Source organism: Nicotiana sylvestris, chromosome 6 (genome assembly GCF_000393655.2).
Source record: "Nicotiana sylvestris chromosome 6, ASM39365v2, whole genome shotgun sequence".
Classification (NCBI taxonomy): Eukaryota; Viridiplantae; Streptophyta; class Magnoliopsida; order Solanales; family Solanaceae; genus Nicotiana; species Nicotiana sylvestris.
The window spans coordinates 155,426,797-155,440,391 of NC_091062.1; the positions used below are offsets into that span (position 1 = coordinate 155,426,797).

The 13,595-nt window shown below is 39.7% G+C and overlaps 1 protein-coding gene across 1 annotated transcript; it reads left to right on the top strand.

The window, feature by feature from the left end:
* The first annotated feature begins 12,851 nt into the window (after positions 1-12,851).
* Positions 12,852-13,181, top strand: LOC104215292 (uncharacterized). The gene has a single exon (XM_009765061.2). The coding sequence runs from the start codon at positions 12,852-12,854 to the stop codon at positions 13,179-13,181; it is 330 nt and encodes a 109-aa protein (XP_009763363.2).
* The last annotated feature ends 414 nt before the right edge of the window (positions 13,182-13,595 follow it).

Genomic DNA, 13,595 nt, shown 5'->3' on the forward strand with positions numbered 1-13,595 from the left:
TACAAAATGGCAAAGTCTACGCCCCAGAAGACTACAGCCCACCAGCCTCTTCTTCACTCTCCACGGCGTCGGCCAAAAGTGACCGAGGATCGCGCTCGTCCGCCCTCACCCAAGCTAGATCTTCCGTGAGAACAAAACCCCTGGCGCCGATCTCTTCATGTACCTTGCTTCAGGATCTGCAACGAACATATTCCTCAATCCTCTCTTCAGGATCGAGGGCCCTCTTCAACTCGGCTTGGGCATCAGTAGTGTCCTTCAAATGAATCGCCATCTCCTGATCAGCCTTCGACCGGCTCAATTCTTCTTCAGCTCGAGCATCAACGATCTCGGCCCTAACCTTCGAAAGTCTGGAATCGAACTTCATGATCATATCCTCTTGAACTGAAGCGTTGTCACAAGCCAAGTGGAGTTGGACTTCAAAGGCAGGAACTTTAGCCAAGGCACCCTTCTCCTTTGAAGCTTGAGCCTGAACCTGAGCTCTTAGCTAGCCATAGTCATTCCTAACTCGGTCGGCTTTACCCCTGAGGTGCTCCAGAGCCTCCGTCTTCTTCTGCAACTAAGATAGGCAAGAAGTTAACCCAACAGGTTAAAGAGCAAAGCACATACCACAAGAAGTTACCTGCCCCATCAAATAGCTCTCGCAATTCGAGCTTCGATATGCTCCATATCGCCAGTACATCAACTCGACTTCCTTCTCCTTGCAAAGGAGCCTAAGGGACATACTCTCATCCAGGGCCTTCCCGAGCCTAGCTCTGCAATGAAGCAGTCCGAACTCAAGCTTGTTAGAGGCCTATAGAAGAAAACTTAGTAAGAAGTGTAAGGTGATAACTAGAAAGGAATAAGCTCAATGCTCACCATGGTATTTTGCTTCGCTTCTGTGCCGGGAAAAAACTCACCACTCACACTCCTTGAAGGATGAGTGGGCCACCAAAATCCTCGGGCCAAGCCTGGAAGGTCAAGAACGTCGCTCGACGCCCGCAGAACCACTATAGAAGAAGGGAGGAAGACACAACTACTCTATATGCTCTCGCCATATGTAGTGTGAGCACGTGATATTTTGCCTCATCCAAATTACTCCAAAAGAATTCCCAAAATTAGGTCTTTTCTTTAATAATGTGTTATTTTTAGGAATTATTATGCGATTTTCCTGATTATTTGCATATGTTTGTGTGCATGTTTAATTTTATTAATGCATTAAAAATACAAAAAATATAGCATTTGCATTTAAGATTTAATTTTTATATTTTTAGAATTAATTAATAATTAGGTGTTTTACATAAATGAAAATTCACAAAAAATAACATATTTTTGTATTTTGGTCAAATTGTGTGATTTTCTTTTAATATAGTGTTTAATTATTTGTGATAGGTATTATTTAAAGTTAATTAATATTTTTAAGCTAATTTAGGACTTTTATAATTTAATTTAGGATTATTAAGTTTTAATTTTTGAAAGAAAAAGGAAGAAAAGAAAAGAAAAAGAATTAATGAAAGAGAAGGAAGTCAAATTTGGGCCAAATTCAATTTAATTCAAGAGGCCCAAATCAAATACACCTGAAACCCTCCCAGTCCGGCCCGGTCCAAACCCGCCCCAATACCCAGCCCATCACCATACTAAACCAAATGACGTCGTTTGGATATGCTTCAATCTGGGCCGTTAAAAATTGTTTATCCAACGGTTTAGAATGCACCCCATCACCTGTATCCGACCCGTTTCATCTGAGACCGATCCGGTCTCTAATTCACTCAAACGACATCGCTCCATTAGACAGATGATCCAAGCCATTGATCTTGTTTGATCGAACGGCCTGGATCCAATTTCACCCCCAATATATATTTGTCCAAACATACCCCACCCCCCTCATAACCCCCCCAGCTCATCGCTCATCTTCCTCACCCAAACTCTACAGACCAGCCGCCACCATTTCCCAACGCCTTACGGTGGCGGCGCCGGCTCCGTTCACCTCCAAAATCACACCCCAGAACCACCCCAACCCCCTCTTTCCAAATCCCCGATCGGTTTCCCTCGAATCACCTTAGTACTTTTCGAATATTCAATCGAGGCTGTCCGATCCCAAAATCCCGGAACCCTAGCCTACCCAATCAACCTCAAATTAACACCACACAACCCCCATACCTCCCTCATACCAAATCCATCATTGGTTTCCTTCGAATCTGACCGGAACTCGTCGAATTTTAAATCTAAGTTCAAACCTTAAAAGTTCAAAATCAGTTTCCGTTGAGCCTGATGACATGCATCGATCCAAGCCTCTAGTTTTTGTTATTAGAAGATCGATTCACTACAAAACCGATGTTGTTCATTTGTTCTTGATAAAGAACAAATGATTAGCATTAGTTTGGGGTAAGTTAGAGTATCAAAGCCAAATCTAAGTTCGAGCATGTCCGGTGAGTTCTTTCTTAGTCTTTGTTTATTTACAATAGTGTTATTCTGATATTCGTCTTCCTCGTCTCTTTTTCTTTTCTTGGTCAATTTCAATTGAAATTCGATCAGTACTCTGGTATAGATTATTCTGTTCACTGTTTGTTTCTTTAAGATTGGTTTCGTAGATTTGTTTCGTATAATTGGGATATTAGAAAACTTTGAAATCGTATCTCGTTTAATCACTTAGTCAGAATAATTAGGATTAGTTCAGTAATTTGGTATAATTTCTTGTTTAACATTGTATTAATAAGAATTGACTATTATAAGTTTTATGCAAGTGGTCACTAATTGAGAAGCTTCTAATAGTGGTAGGGTAGTATTTGCATTATTGAATTAACTAAAACCACTAATTTGAGTGGATAATTTAAAATGGAGAAGATAAGTTGTAGTGGAAAATGCACTAATTGAATGCCCATTTAAGGGAGCTGAAAATAAGAAGGAGGAGATAGAAAAGGGATACAAAAGAGAGAGAGAGAGGAGAGATTCTGAAATACTAAAAAAATATATACTAATTGTTCCATTAAAATTTCCGAGATTTTGAGGCTTTTCATTTGTGAAACAATTCCTGAATAATCATAGGTTGAAATGATTTTAATGTGCTGATTTTCAAGTATTTGGTTCAAGTTCTGACTGTTTTTGATTATTAAGTATCAGTTGATCCTTCTACTGGGCTGAATTTGGCTAAAAGAAAAACTGGTTTCCTTTGGTTTATTTTTACTGCTGAGTCCTGTTGATGCTACTGCTGCACCTTACCCCTCTTTACTCTCATTTCCAGGTATTTCATCTCACCTTCTAATGTGTGAAAAGGAGATGGACATGAAGTTTGGTGTACTCAAGTTGATGTTTGTAATAATATAATCGTATGCTTGATGTTTCTGCATTTTTAAAAGTCATCTGATTCAATTTAATTTTCCTATGTCTCCTACAGTTCTATTTTGAATAAGGAATGATGTGTTAGTAACAATTTGTAATTCATTATGCTGGTTGCTAAATGTTTGTGAAAGGTTATGATAAATGCTAGTTAAGATCTGGAAGTTATATGTGTTTGCAAGGCTGAATAGCTAGTTCATTTGTTGATCAATGTGTAAGTCAACCTTTGTATTCATTACTGTTGAGAGGAGCATGTATTCATTTCTATTATGTTTAAGTCATAATATCACTCTGCTGGTTTGGATTGACGCTTTACTGTTTCAAGTTGAGGATATGTTAGTATTTACTATCCTATTTCGTATATATTGTTAGCTCATATGGAGTTTTGGTCAGTTTAATAGGAAGCCTTTGAATTCTTTATCTTAAATTAAGATGTCGAAAGCTTTATCATCAATATTCTGGTGTTAATTGGTGTTAGGGTATAAATGTTAGTTTAGCCATCTATATAATAGAGACATTAATTATGTTCATTTTGTAAGTTTCTCAAATTATTTAGTAGAAGTTAAAGTTAATGTTAGAGTTAGTATGTTTGAGCTTCATGAGTCATCAATTTGCAGTTGGGCTCGTTGTTGGCCCAAGCCTTGAAAGTCGAATCTGAGTTTCAGTATTGTGGGCCTTTAACCACTAGGACAAGTTCAAAATAGGGAATGGTCCATGATATCTCTAAGATTTTGATATTGGTCTCACTTGGAGCCCAACGACTCGTATACCAGGCCCGCATAATGTTAGTTAATGGGGCTTTATTTATTTGGTAGTTTCAGCAATCCAACGTGGGCTGCTCCTTTTTACTTGAACAAGCAGTATACCATGAGTAAAAGCCCAATCCCTTAACGTGTAGACAACTAATTTCTTTCAAATAGTGGAGGTGGACTATATAGATAATAGAAAGTGACAAATTGCATGGCCCCCGCATTAGTTTCATAACCTAGATATAAAAATGATTAATATTCGTAGAAAAGCCTTTAAGGCCGTTTAAAAACACAATTGTGATTGTGTATACGTCCGCGTAATACAATCAAGATTTCTAAAAATAAACCGGAGTATGTGTTCGCGCAATTACGGCCAAAATTTTAAAACAGTAATAAAGAGTTGTTAATTATGGACAAAAATAGTGCTATAGTATCCTTAAGTCACAAATAGGTTAACTTTTTCTAATCATTCTTGTGAATAGGCTATAAACTATAATAAACTTTCTTTATAAGATTGTAGCAAGTTTCTTTTACATAAAGAAAAGTTTTTCTTCTCTGATTAAACATTTATAATTTTTAACTACCTAGCCATGAAAGTTGGAAATTTATAAGTGTTAATTTGGTAGGAATGTTTTATTTTTTAAAAAAAGAGGGAGAAGAAAGATTATGTGCTAGAGAAAGATTATGTTCTTAAGATATATAATTCATAAAGTGCTCTAGGTAGCTTGTTTGAAGTTTTGTTTTAATATCAAAATACTATAAAGTTTCATTTTTCGTTTTGCTCAGTTTTCTATGTTAGCAAAATTTGTCGCTTTTGGTGGTAATATTTTTGTTTTCTGTTAACATAGTTCTTAAGACTGCAAGTATTTAATTTTTTGAAGTTTTAATCCTAAAATGTGAGAATGAGGAAGGCTCACTGTTGATCCATGAAAATTTTGCATTCACATATTTACATCAGAACCAAATCGATAGTATGCTTTTAGATATGATCTTAATAAATCAATCATCGTGATTGTGTACATGTTCGCGTGACATAATTACGATTTTCAAAATAAATTAAGGTACGCGTCCGCGCGACTTTGACTTAGTTTTTTTTTAAATAAACTAAGTGTTGTGAATTGTGTGCACGTACGCTTGACATGACTCTTGACACGCCAAACCACACGACTATACGTATGCATAACTCGATAATTCTTTAAGTACGAGCACATCACGTAGTTAAAAGCGGTAAAGGTAAAATGCATGTAGTTTCTAAACATGTAATTAAATAATTTAAGCCAAGTATAAATTGTTAAGCGACCGTGCTAGTTCCATGGAATTCGGGAGTGCCTAACACCTTCTCTCGGTTTAACAAAATTCATTACCTGGATTTCTGGCTCGCGGACTGTAATACAGAGTCAATATTTTCCTCGATTCGGGATTCTAACCGGTGACTTGGGACACCATAAATTATCCCAAGTGGCGACTCTGAATTTAATGTAAGTAATCCCGTTTCAATTGTCCTTTAATTGAAAAAACTCCCTTATACCCTTTACGGGGTGTAGGAAAAAAGGAGGTGTGACAGGTAGAACTGATGAAGCACGGGGTGCATCACCTAAGAGTATAGCTCCATTCTCCAATAAATAATACGGGCTCCTAAGGTATAATGCCAGCAGTCAAAACCCGGGCGAAGCGGCTTGCCCATATCCAGTCTCTGTCATCCTCAACGATAGCAATGAAGGGTGTAAACCATTGACACCGTGGAGTCAATAGACCCTGATGGTCTCGAAGACCGGGGGCGGAGCTCTCCCCCCTTGTCGGGTAAACACCAACATAGCCGCCATAACGGTCGCAAAGTTGAAGAACAAAAAGGCAAAAAGATGTGCAGGCGTGTTAATGCCGGAATACTAAAAATATGGCGCAGAAAGAAAATGGCAACTGCTTAAAATGGGGTGACCCATGAGAAGGCGAAAACTGCCTCATATTATATGTGGGAAAGGCAGCGACGATTCGCCTACCTCAAAACCGACCGGGAACGCTAGCCGATAACTTCCTCTCCAGTCCCGAGGTGGTACCCAACCTTGAAGACCTCCATCAAGGTAAGGTTACACTCAAAGGAGCCGGCAACGCCTTCTCCAACACAAGGATGACACCCGACTTCGAGGATCTCCATCGAAGGGAATCAGGGCCTGGGGAAATGAGCACTTTTTGAACGTTGCCAATGTGAACTTGGTTCTGGGTGCCATCCAGGGTTGGACAAACCGTTTTCCAGAATCTATCTATAGCACCATAAGGCTATTTACACTTGAATGCGCTCTCGGGTGGTCCGAGTGCGAGCAAGTCTTCTCTCGGAGACTGTTTTCAAGAGATCAAATGCAGCCCCCCCACACGGATCCCCGAGCGAATTTCTTCTCAAAGGTTATTATGGAACTCAACTGGTATGTCACGACTTTGAGCCCCAGAACATTATTCTCATCTTTGCGCGAAGCCAGGGTCCCGGTGGCCCGAGTTTATCATCCTTATTCAGGAAAAATCCAAGGAATCACAAAAGACCACACATGAAGCCATTTTCATCAACCAAAGGTCGGAAGGAATACGCTCATCCGGGTTCAGTGTTAGCAACGTAAAACAGGATTGTGCATTTGGGGTCTCCGCAAGCATAAAGAAATACGGCAAGCATCAGAAGTAGGAATCAAGAAAAAATCTTTATATTCATAAACATTTGCTTACAACGTCCCTCGAGGGGCCCTTACATATGGTTACAAAAGCCCGCAAGGGGTTCCTTACACAGTAACAAAGAGGCGGAAGGGTGTACATACAACAAAAGCCTAAGAAATCTAGCATATTCCCAAAGGTGCGTCCTCAATAGCGATACCATCGGTATCATCTCCTCGGACGTGCGACCTCAAAGACAATATCTTCCAAGCCCAATCCCCTCGGGAGTCTCATCTCGATCCTCCCGGAATGGCATCTTCAACAGGGAGGATATAGAAGAAGAAAGCGATGGACAAGAGCAAAGTGACAAAGGAGAAGCCGATAGGAGACAAGAAGTGGCTGGGTGAAAAATCTAGCTAGTATGAACTCAACAAGAATTACCATCATAAAGACACTTCTTGAGACGTTTTCCTCGGCCTGGGAGGCGACAGCCAGTATAAAGTGACGTCATACCTCAAGGAATCCAAAGGGGGTGTAATACGCCAAGTCGAGGAAGAAGGGTGAGCAGCGGTGTATAATCCGATCCCCCTCTTGAGCAGCGTGTATAATCCAAATACTTCCTCGGGTCAGAGGAAATTGGTCCTCTGCTTCATCACCCTGAGCTAACGAAGAGAACAACAATAACAACAACAACAACAATAATAACATCAAGGCAGCATAACTTCGTCCGACCAGAGAAGGTGCGGAAGATAGGCCGTAGCGCGCATAATGTCGCCGTAAAATATTGAGGCCATGGGCCTCAAACATAGTGAAATAGCAAAGAATAAAGATAGCAAGAAAGGAGGAAAGGATAGATATCAGAGGATGCTTGGATGAAAAACTTGTCACAGGAAGCCCCATTTATAGTGGAAAAGGGCAAAGTAACCGATGGTGCCATTATCGCCCTCAAAAAATGTAACAACAGGTGCATTCAATACATTTATAGGAGCTGAATCAATGGCAACATTATGACCCTGAATAACAAGAAATCACAACACGTCGAATAGCCCTGAAAAAGCAAAACGGTGAAACGTTTTGGCACTCATGAAGGGTTACGTCATCAGCACAACGTCATTATGGTAGCCCATAGAGTGGGATGTCAAAATCATTTCTTATCATTTCTCTCTAAGAAACGCGGAGACTATCGGTGTACGGTGAAATAGGGGGGGACCAATTTCCCATTGAGAAAATGCTTCAGGAGGTCACCACGAAGGCTCGAGACCTCGAGCTGGGTACTTCCCTCAAGATCTGTCGACACCCGGCCTGGGGATAATGTTGGCGGAGACCCCGACGAGCATGGGAGGCTTCCGAAGAATGCATTCAGAGCCGATTAAGTCTACCTGGGCAGCCTAACATTGGTCTATGTATACGTCACGAAGCTAATTAGCTATCCCATCCCGCTTCCTCTACCGCTCAACATATCTTGTACTAAGTTTAGATTTCCCCCTCTTATAAAAGGGGAATCATTGATACTCTGTAAGCAAGTGACTCCAACTATTCTACATAATATCAATAACAACTCTCTCTCTCTCTCTCTCTCTCTGTCTTTTCTCTCTAACTCGCATGCACTAGACTACCTTTCATTTATTGCTTTCATACTTGTTCTTCATTTATTACTTGATATTGACCATAAAGAGCCTTCCCTAATTGTACGCCATGAGGTGGGTTGATATGAGGCCAAGAGCCTATTTGATTATGCCATGATATGGCTTGATATTGCGCTTGGGCCGTAAGGGGCCCCTCCCGGAGTCTGTACACCCCCAGTGAGCGCGTGTACCCCGTGTGATATGTGATATAGCCTGAGGGGCTGGTGTGGTTCCATGTTATTGGCCAAGGGGCTGATTCTGTTGATATTGTGCCCGAGGGGCGAATTTTATGTGTTTATCTTTCTAGCTACTTCTCATTTATTTGCTTAATTGTTAAAAAGATATTTTAAAGAAGCTTACACTGAACTAAGGTGTTTTTACAAGATTTTACTATTTTATTGTATTATTTGGTTTTACACTACCTCTTTATAACATGTTGTTGTGTTTTACGTGATTTCTTATCGCTCAGTCTTCATTTATTTTTATTACTCACTGAGTTGGAGTACTCACTATACTCCCTGCACCTTGTGTGCAAATTCAGGAGCTTCAGGTCCCGCCAGTGAGGGTTGATTGATCTTAGCAGGCTATTCGGAGTCCACTAGTATGTACGGTAAAATCGGGGAGGGGGACCAATTTCCCATTGACAAAATGCTTTAGGAGGTAGCATCGGAGGCTCGAGACCTCGAGCCGGGTACTTCCCTCAAGATCTGTCGATACCCGGCCTGGGGATAATGTTGGCTGAGACTCCGACGACCATGGAAGGCTTCCGAAGAATTCATCCGGAGCTGATTAAGTCTACCTGAGAAACCTAACATTGGTCTACGTATACGTCATGAAGGTAATTAGCTGTCCCATCCTGCTTCCTCTACCGCTCAACGTATCTTGTACTAAGTTTGGATTTCCCCCTCTTATAAAAAGGGGAATCATTGACACTCTTTAAGTAAGTGACTCCAACTATTCTACATAATATCAATAAAAACTCTCTCTCTTTTTTCTCTCTAACTGGCACGCACGAGACTACTTTTCATTTATTGCTTTCATACTTGTTATTCATTTATTGCTTGATATTGACCATAAAGAGCCTTCCCTAATTATATCCTAATTGTTATTCCCTTCCTTTTTTCCCCAATAGCTCGATCTCGAGCCCAGGCATCAACCTCGAGGCCCCCCATCGGCCAGTTCAATCCCAAAATAACTGATCTCTCGGTTTGATTATAACTCTATTGTTAGCTCGCATTTCATCTCTCATCTATGTATGCCTAGCATCAACTACTCTAACAACTAGCATAAAAATGGATCACCTATTTTTAGAGTCCCATTTACAAATTTAATTGTCATTGCCATTTTCACGGTAAACAACTAGGTAGATGCTCGGTGTTCGCAGCCCAGTGTTTCTCCCTCCTATCTTACCTTCTGTTTCTAATTCTGTAATAGACTGTATAACTCTTTCAGACTTTTAGACACATGTTTAGATGTTCTAGGCTGGTGACACCCCGATGTCGGGCTATGTTGGTTTTTCCGTAAATTGTACTATTTCACTTTTATTTTGGGATTATTAGCATGTTAATGACTTAAATTGTGTTATTAAAATTGATAAAATGAATTGGAAGTTGTGTCTGTTGGCCTTGTCTTCACGAGAGGCGTCATCACGACCGGATCCGAATTTAGCGTCGTGACAGGAATAGTGTGATTTCTACTTGGGCTAATCAATTTCTTATCATCATTCCTTAGTCGTCTTGGAAGAGCAAATTGGGGTAGAAACCTCTTAATTGTTAGAAGACATTAAGTTGGTAGAATAGAAAGTGAGGTCATAACATATGCTTTATTAACTAGAATTGAATATTTGTATACCGAAAAGCATAGCCTACACAAAGGGGAAGCAATCTTAGCACCTTTCTCTTATTTGTTACAACTAAGTCTTATTTTCACTCTACGTGTTTGATAAAATACCTTAGTTAAACTTTAGTAGTAATTGTAGAAATAATTGTATAACCACGCATTGTTTGATGATTACATTAAGAATCATCGAGTTTGCGCAAATTTGGACACTCAAACACACACATACTCCTTGTGGGATTCGACCCCAACCTTTGTTGGGTTTATTATTGCTAACAGCCATGCTACCTTCATATAAATAGTAGGATTATACGTCACCAATTTTTGCCGCCGCTGCCGGGATTACAATGTTCTTGTGTTACATTGTTATTGTGTGTTTTCTTTAGTTCTTATTTTTTCTTCGTTATACTTTGTTTTGTGTGTGCTTGTTGTAGGTTACCAATGGCGAAAAACAATGACATTGGTGATTTGCCTCTTGGGGCCATTGATAAAGATATGGTAGAAGAAGAAGCGGCTCCGATTTAAGGAAACCGACGTGGTCGAGGAAATAACCAACACCAACCTCTGTTGCCTCCACCACCACCACATCTACATGGCCAACCGGTTCAACAACATGCCGCACTAAATGATGGATTTGCAAGTACAATAATCCCCCCTTGCATTAGGGTAGAAAATTTTCAAATTATAAATGTCATGCTCACCTTGCTTGAGCAAAGAGACTACTTCACCGGAGCACCTCATCAAAATGCATACAAGCACTTAAAATATGTCTGAGGACGCTTTGAAATTAAGGTTATTTCCTTTCTCACTAGGAGGAAAAGCCTTGGATTGGTTGGAGCGCTTATCAAACCATTCTATACATACTTGGGATGAGTTAGTAGAGAAGTTTATTGCCAAATTCTTCTCATTTGGGCTCACAGCTAGTTTGAGGGATGAAATCTTGGCATTCAAGCAAGAACTGAATGAGCTACTACACGAAAATTGGGAACTCTATAGAACCATGGTTAAGGAATGTCCTAAAAATGATATGATCGAGAACATGTTGCAACAAACCTTCTATCGTGGGATTAAAACAACCAATTAATATGTAGTGAACCAACTTGCCGGTGGAAACTTCATGACCACGCCTTACCCGGAGGCTTGTGCCATGCTTGATAAGATGGTAGAGACATCTTATCTTGGCACTCCCGAGCAAATGTGCCTCAAGGGGATCCGAATATAATTCTTAAACAAGGAGTTGCAAGATCATGGTTAAGCCATTGCCGAGTTGACCACCACTATGAATCAACTTGCAAAAGTGCAACTTCAATAAACTCAAGCAACTCGGCAAGTACATGTCGTAGAAGGTGTTCATGTCTTGGGTTCTAAGAAAAAGATGAAGGGTAATCAACGTCAACCAGAGATGTATTCACAAGATGATGGACGTTACACTCAAGATGATTCTTTTCAAGAGCAAAATAAGGAAGTTCAATTTGTGAGCAACTATAAAAATCAACGAGGTAACTTTCAAGGATCTATCCAAGGACAATGGAGGCCGATTAATAACCAAGGAAATTGGGACAATAACAATCAAGTAAATTGGGAGAACAACAATCAAGGAAACCAAGGTTGGAGTGGCGGTAATCAAGGTAATCGAGGTGGTGGATCTTCCCAACAATATCAATAAATATCCCACCAACCTCCTCTATACAACAACCTAGGTGACTCTTCAAGTGAAAACTAGCTTTTAGGAATGATGGAAAGAATGATCAAGAATCAATAGCAGTCTGAAAAAGAGAGGCGAGAAATGAATCAAGTGGTGGTTGCTCATACCACTTCAATCAAGCAAATTTAGACTCAATTGGGTCAAATATCTTCTCAATTGAAAGTGAGACCACAATGATCATTGCCTAGTAATACAATTCATCCAAAAAGAGATGAGGGAATAAAATGTGGGTTTGCCATTTCCACGAGGCAGAGCAAAATTCTATAGAAGAGATCCATTGTAGTAGAGGATGATGATAATGAAGAGGAGTTGCCTCTCAAATATACTTTTTCTAAGGTCAAGAGTCCCAAAGTTCTTAAGTTTTCTATTCCCAAGGTTGATGATCCTCCTAAAATGTATGAAGTTCCTAATCAAGATGTACCTCTTTTGGTCAATGAGACACCCGAGGTGATTGAAGTTCCCAAGTAGAGGTGCCAATAGTAAGTCCAATTGTTGTTGAAAAGGTCCACCAAGTACCAAGAATTTATCAAAATTCAAAAGAGGTCCCTCAAAAGGAGAAAGAACCAATCAATAATGAAAGCAAGGAAGTACCTAGAGTGTACAAGAAATTACCGAGACCGCCTCCTCCATTTTCATATTGATTTGCAAAGCAACAACAATAAGGTCAAATACAAAAGTTCTATTATATTTTGAATAAAATTACCATCAATGTTCCTTTTTTAGAAGCTCTTGAAAAGATGTTGAGTTATGCAAAATTCATGAAGGACTTGATCACTAAGAAGAAGAATGATAATTTTGAGACCATCAAGGTCACAAACCGGGGTTAAAAAGATGGAAAACCCGGGGGCTTATACTATACCTTGTGCTATTGGGTTGACAAGCTTCACAAAAGCTTTGTGTGATTTGGGGGCTAGTATCAATTTGATGTCATATGTCATATTCAAAAGGTTAGGTTTGGGGGCTCCTAAACCTATCACAATAAAGTTGTTAATGGCGGATCGAATGTTGAAGAAACCATTGGGTGTCATCGATGATGTCATTGTCAAAATGGATCATTTCTATTTCCCCGCTGAATTTTTAATATTGGATTGTGAAGTGGATGTAGAAATTTCAATCATCCTTGGCAGGTCTTTCTTGGCTACCGGGCGAGCTATTTGTGATGTTGAAGTGGGAGAGCTTAAATTTAGATTGAAGGATGAAGAGGCAATTTTTAATATACAAAAGTCAATAAAACAACCACATGACTATGGTGTGATGTACGTAGTTGATGTGGTGGACGATGTGGTAGACGATGACATGGAAGATATTTACATTGAATAAGCTCTACAAGCGGTGGTCTTTATTTCGAACAATGAGGCCATGGAAGGTCACAATAAATCCATGATGACTAAGGGCGATTCATATTCTTACAAGCCCAAGAAGTTGTCCCTTCACTTGGATAATCGAGTTATTACTCCAACCAAACCTTCTACCATCAAGCCATTAAAGTTCAAGTCAAATTGGGTTGATCCACCAAACTTAAGAGTGTCTCAACTCAATGCAATGGATGAATTTCAGTTTCAGGTATATGAGAGTGATTTTTTGTATAAGTAAAGAATGAAATTCCTCCATGGCAAGAAGATCAACAAAAGGGAATTTCACCCTGAGCTCTTGGTTATTCTCCACAATTCAAGCTTTAAGTTGTTCCCAAATAAGTTGAATCAAAATGGTCGGGGCCATTCAAGATTATGCATG

Excerpts from the sequence above, each read along its gene's own strand:
- LOC104215292 (XM_009765061.2), top strand. The coding sequence starts at position 12,852 with ATGGCGGATCGAATGTTGAAGAAACCATTGGGTGTCATCGATGATGTC.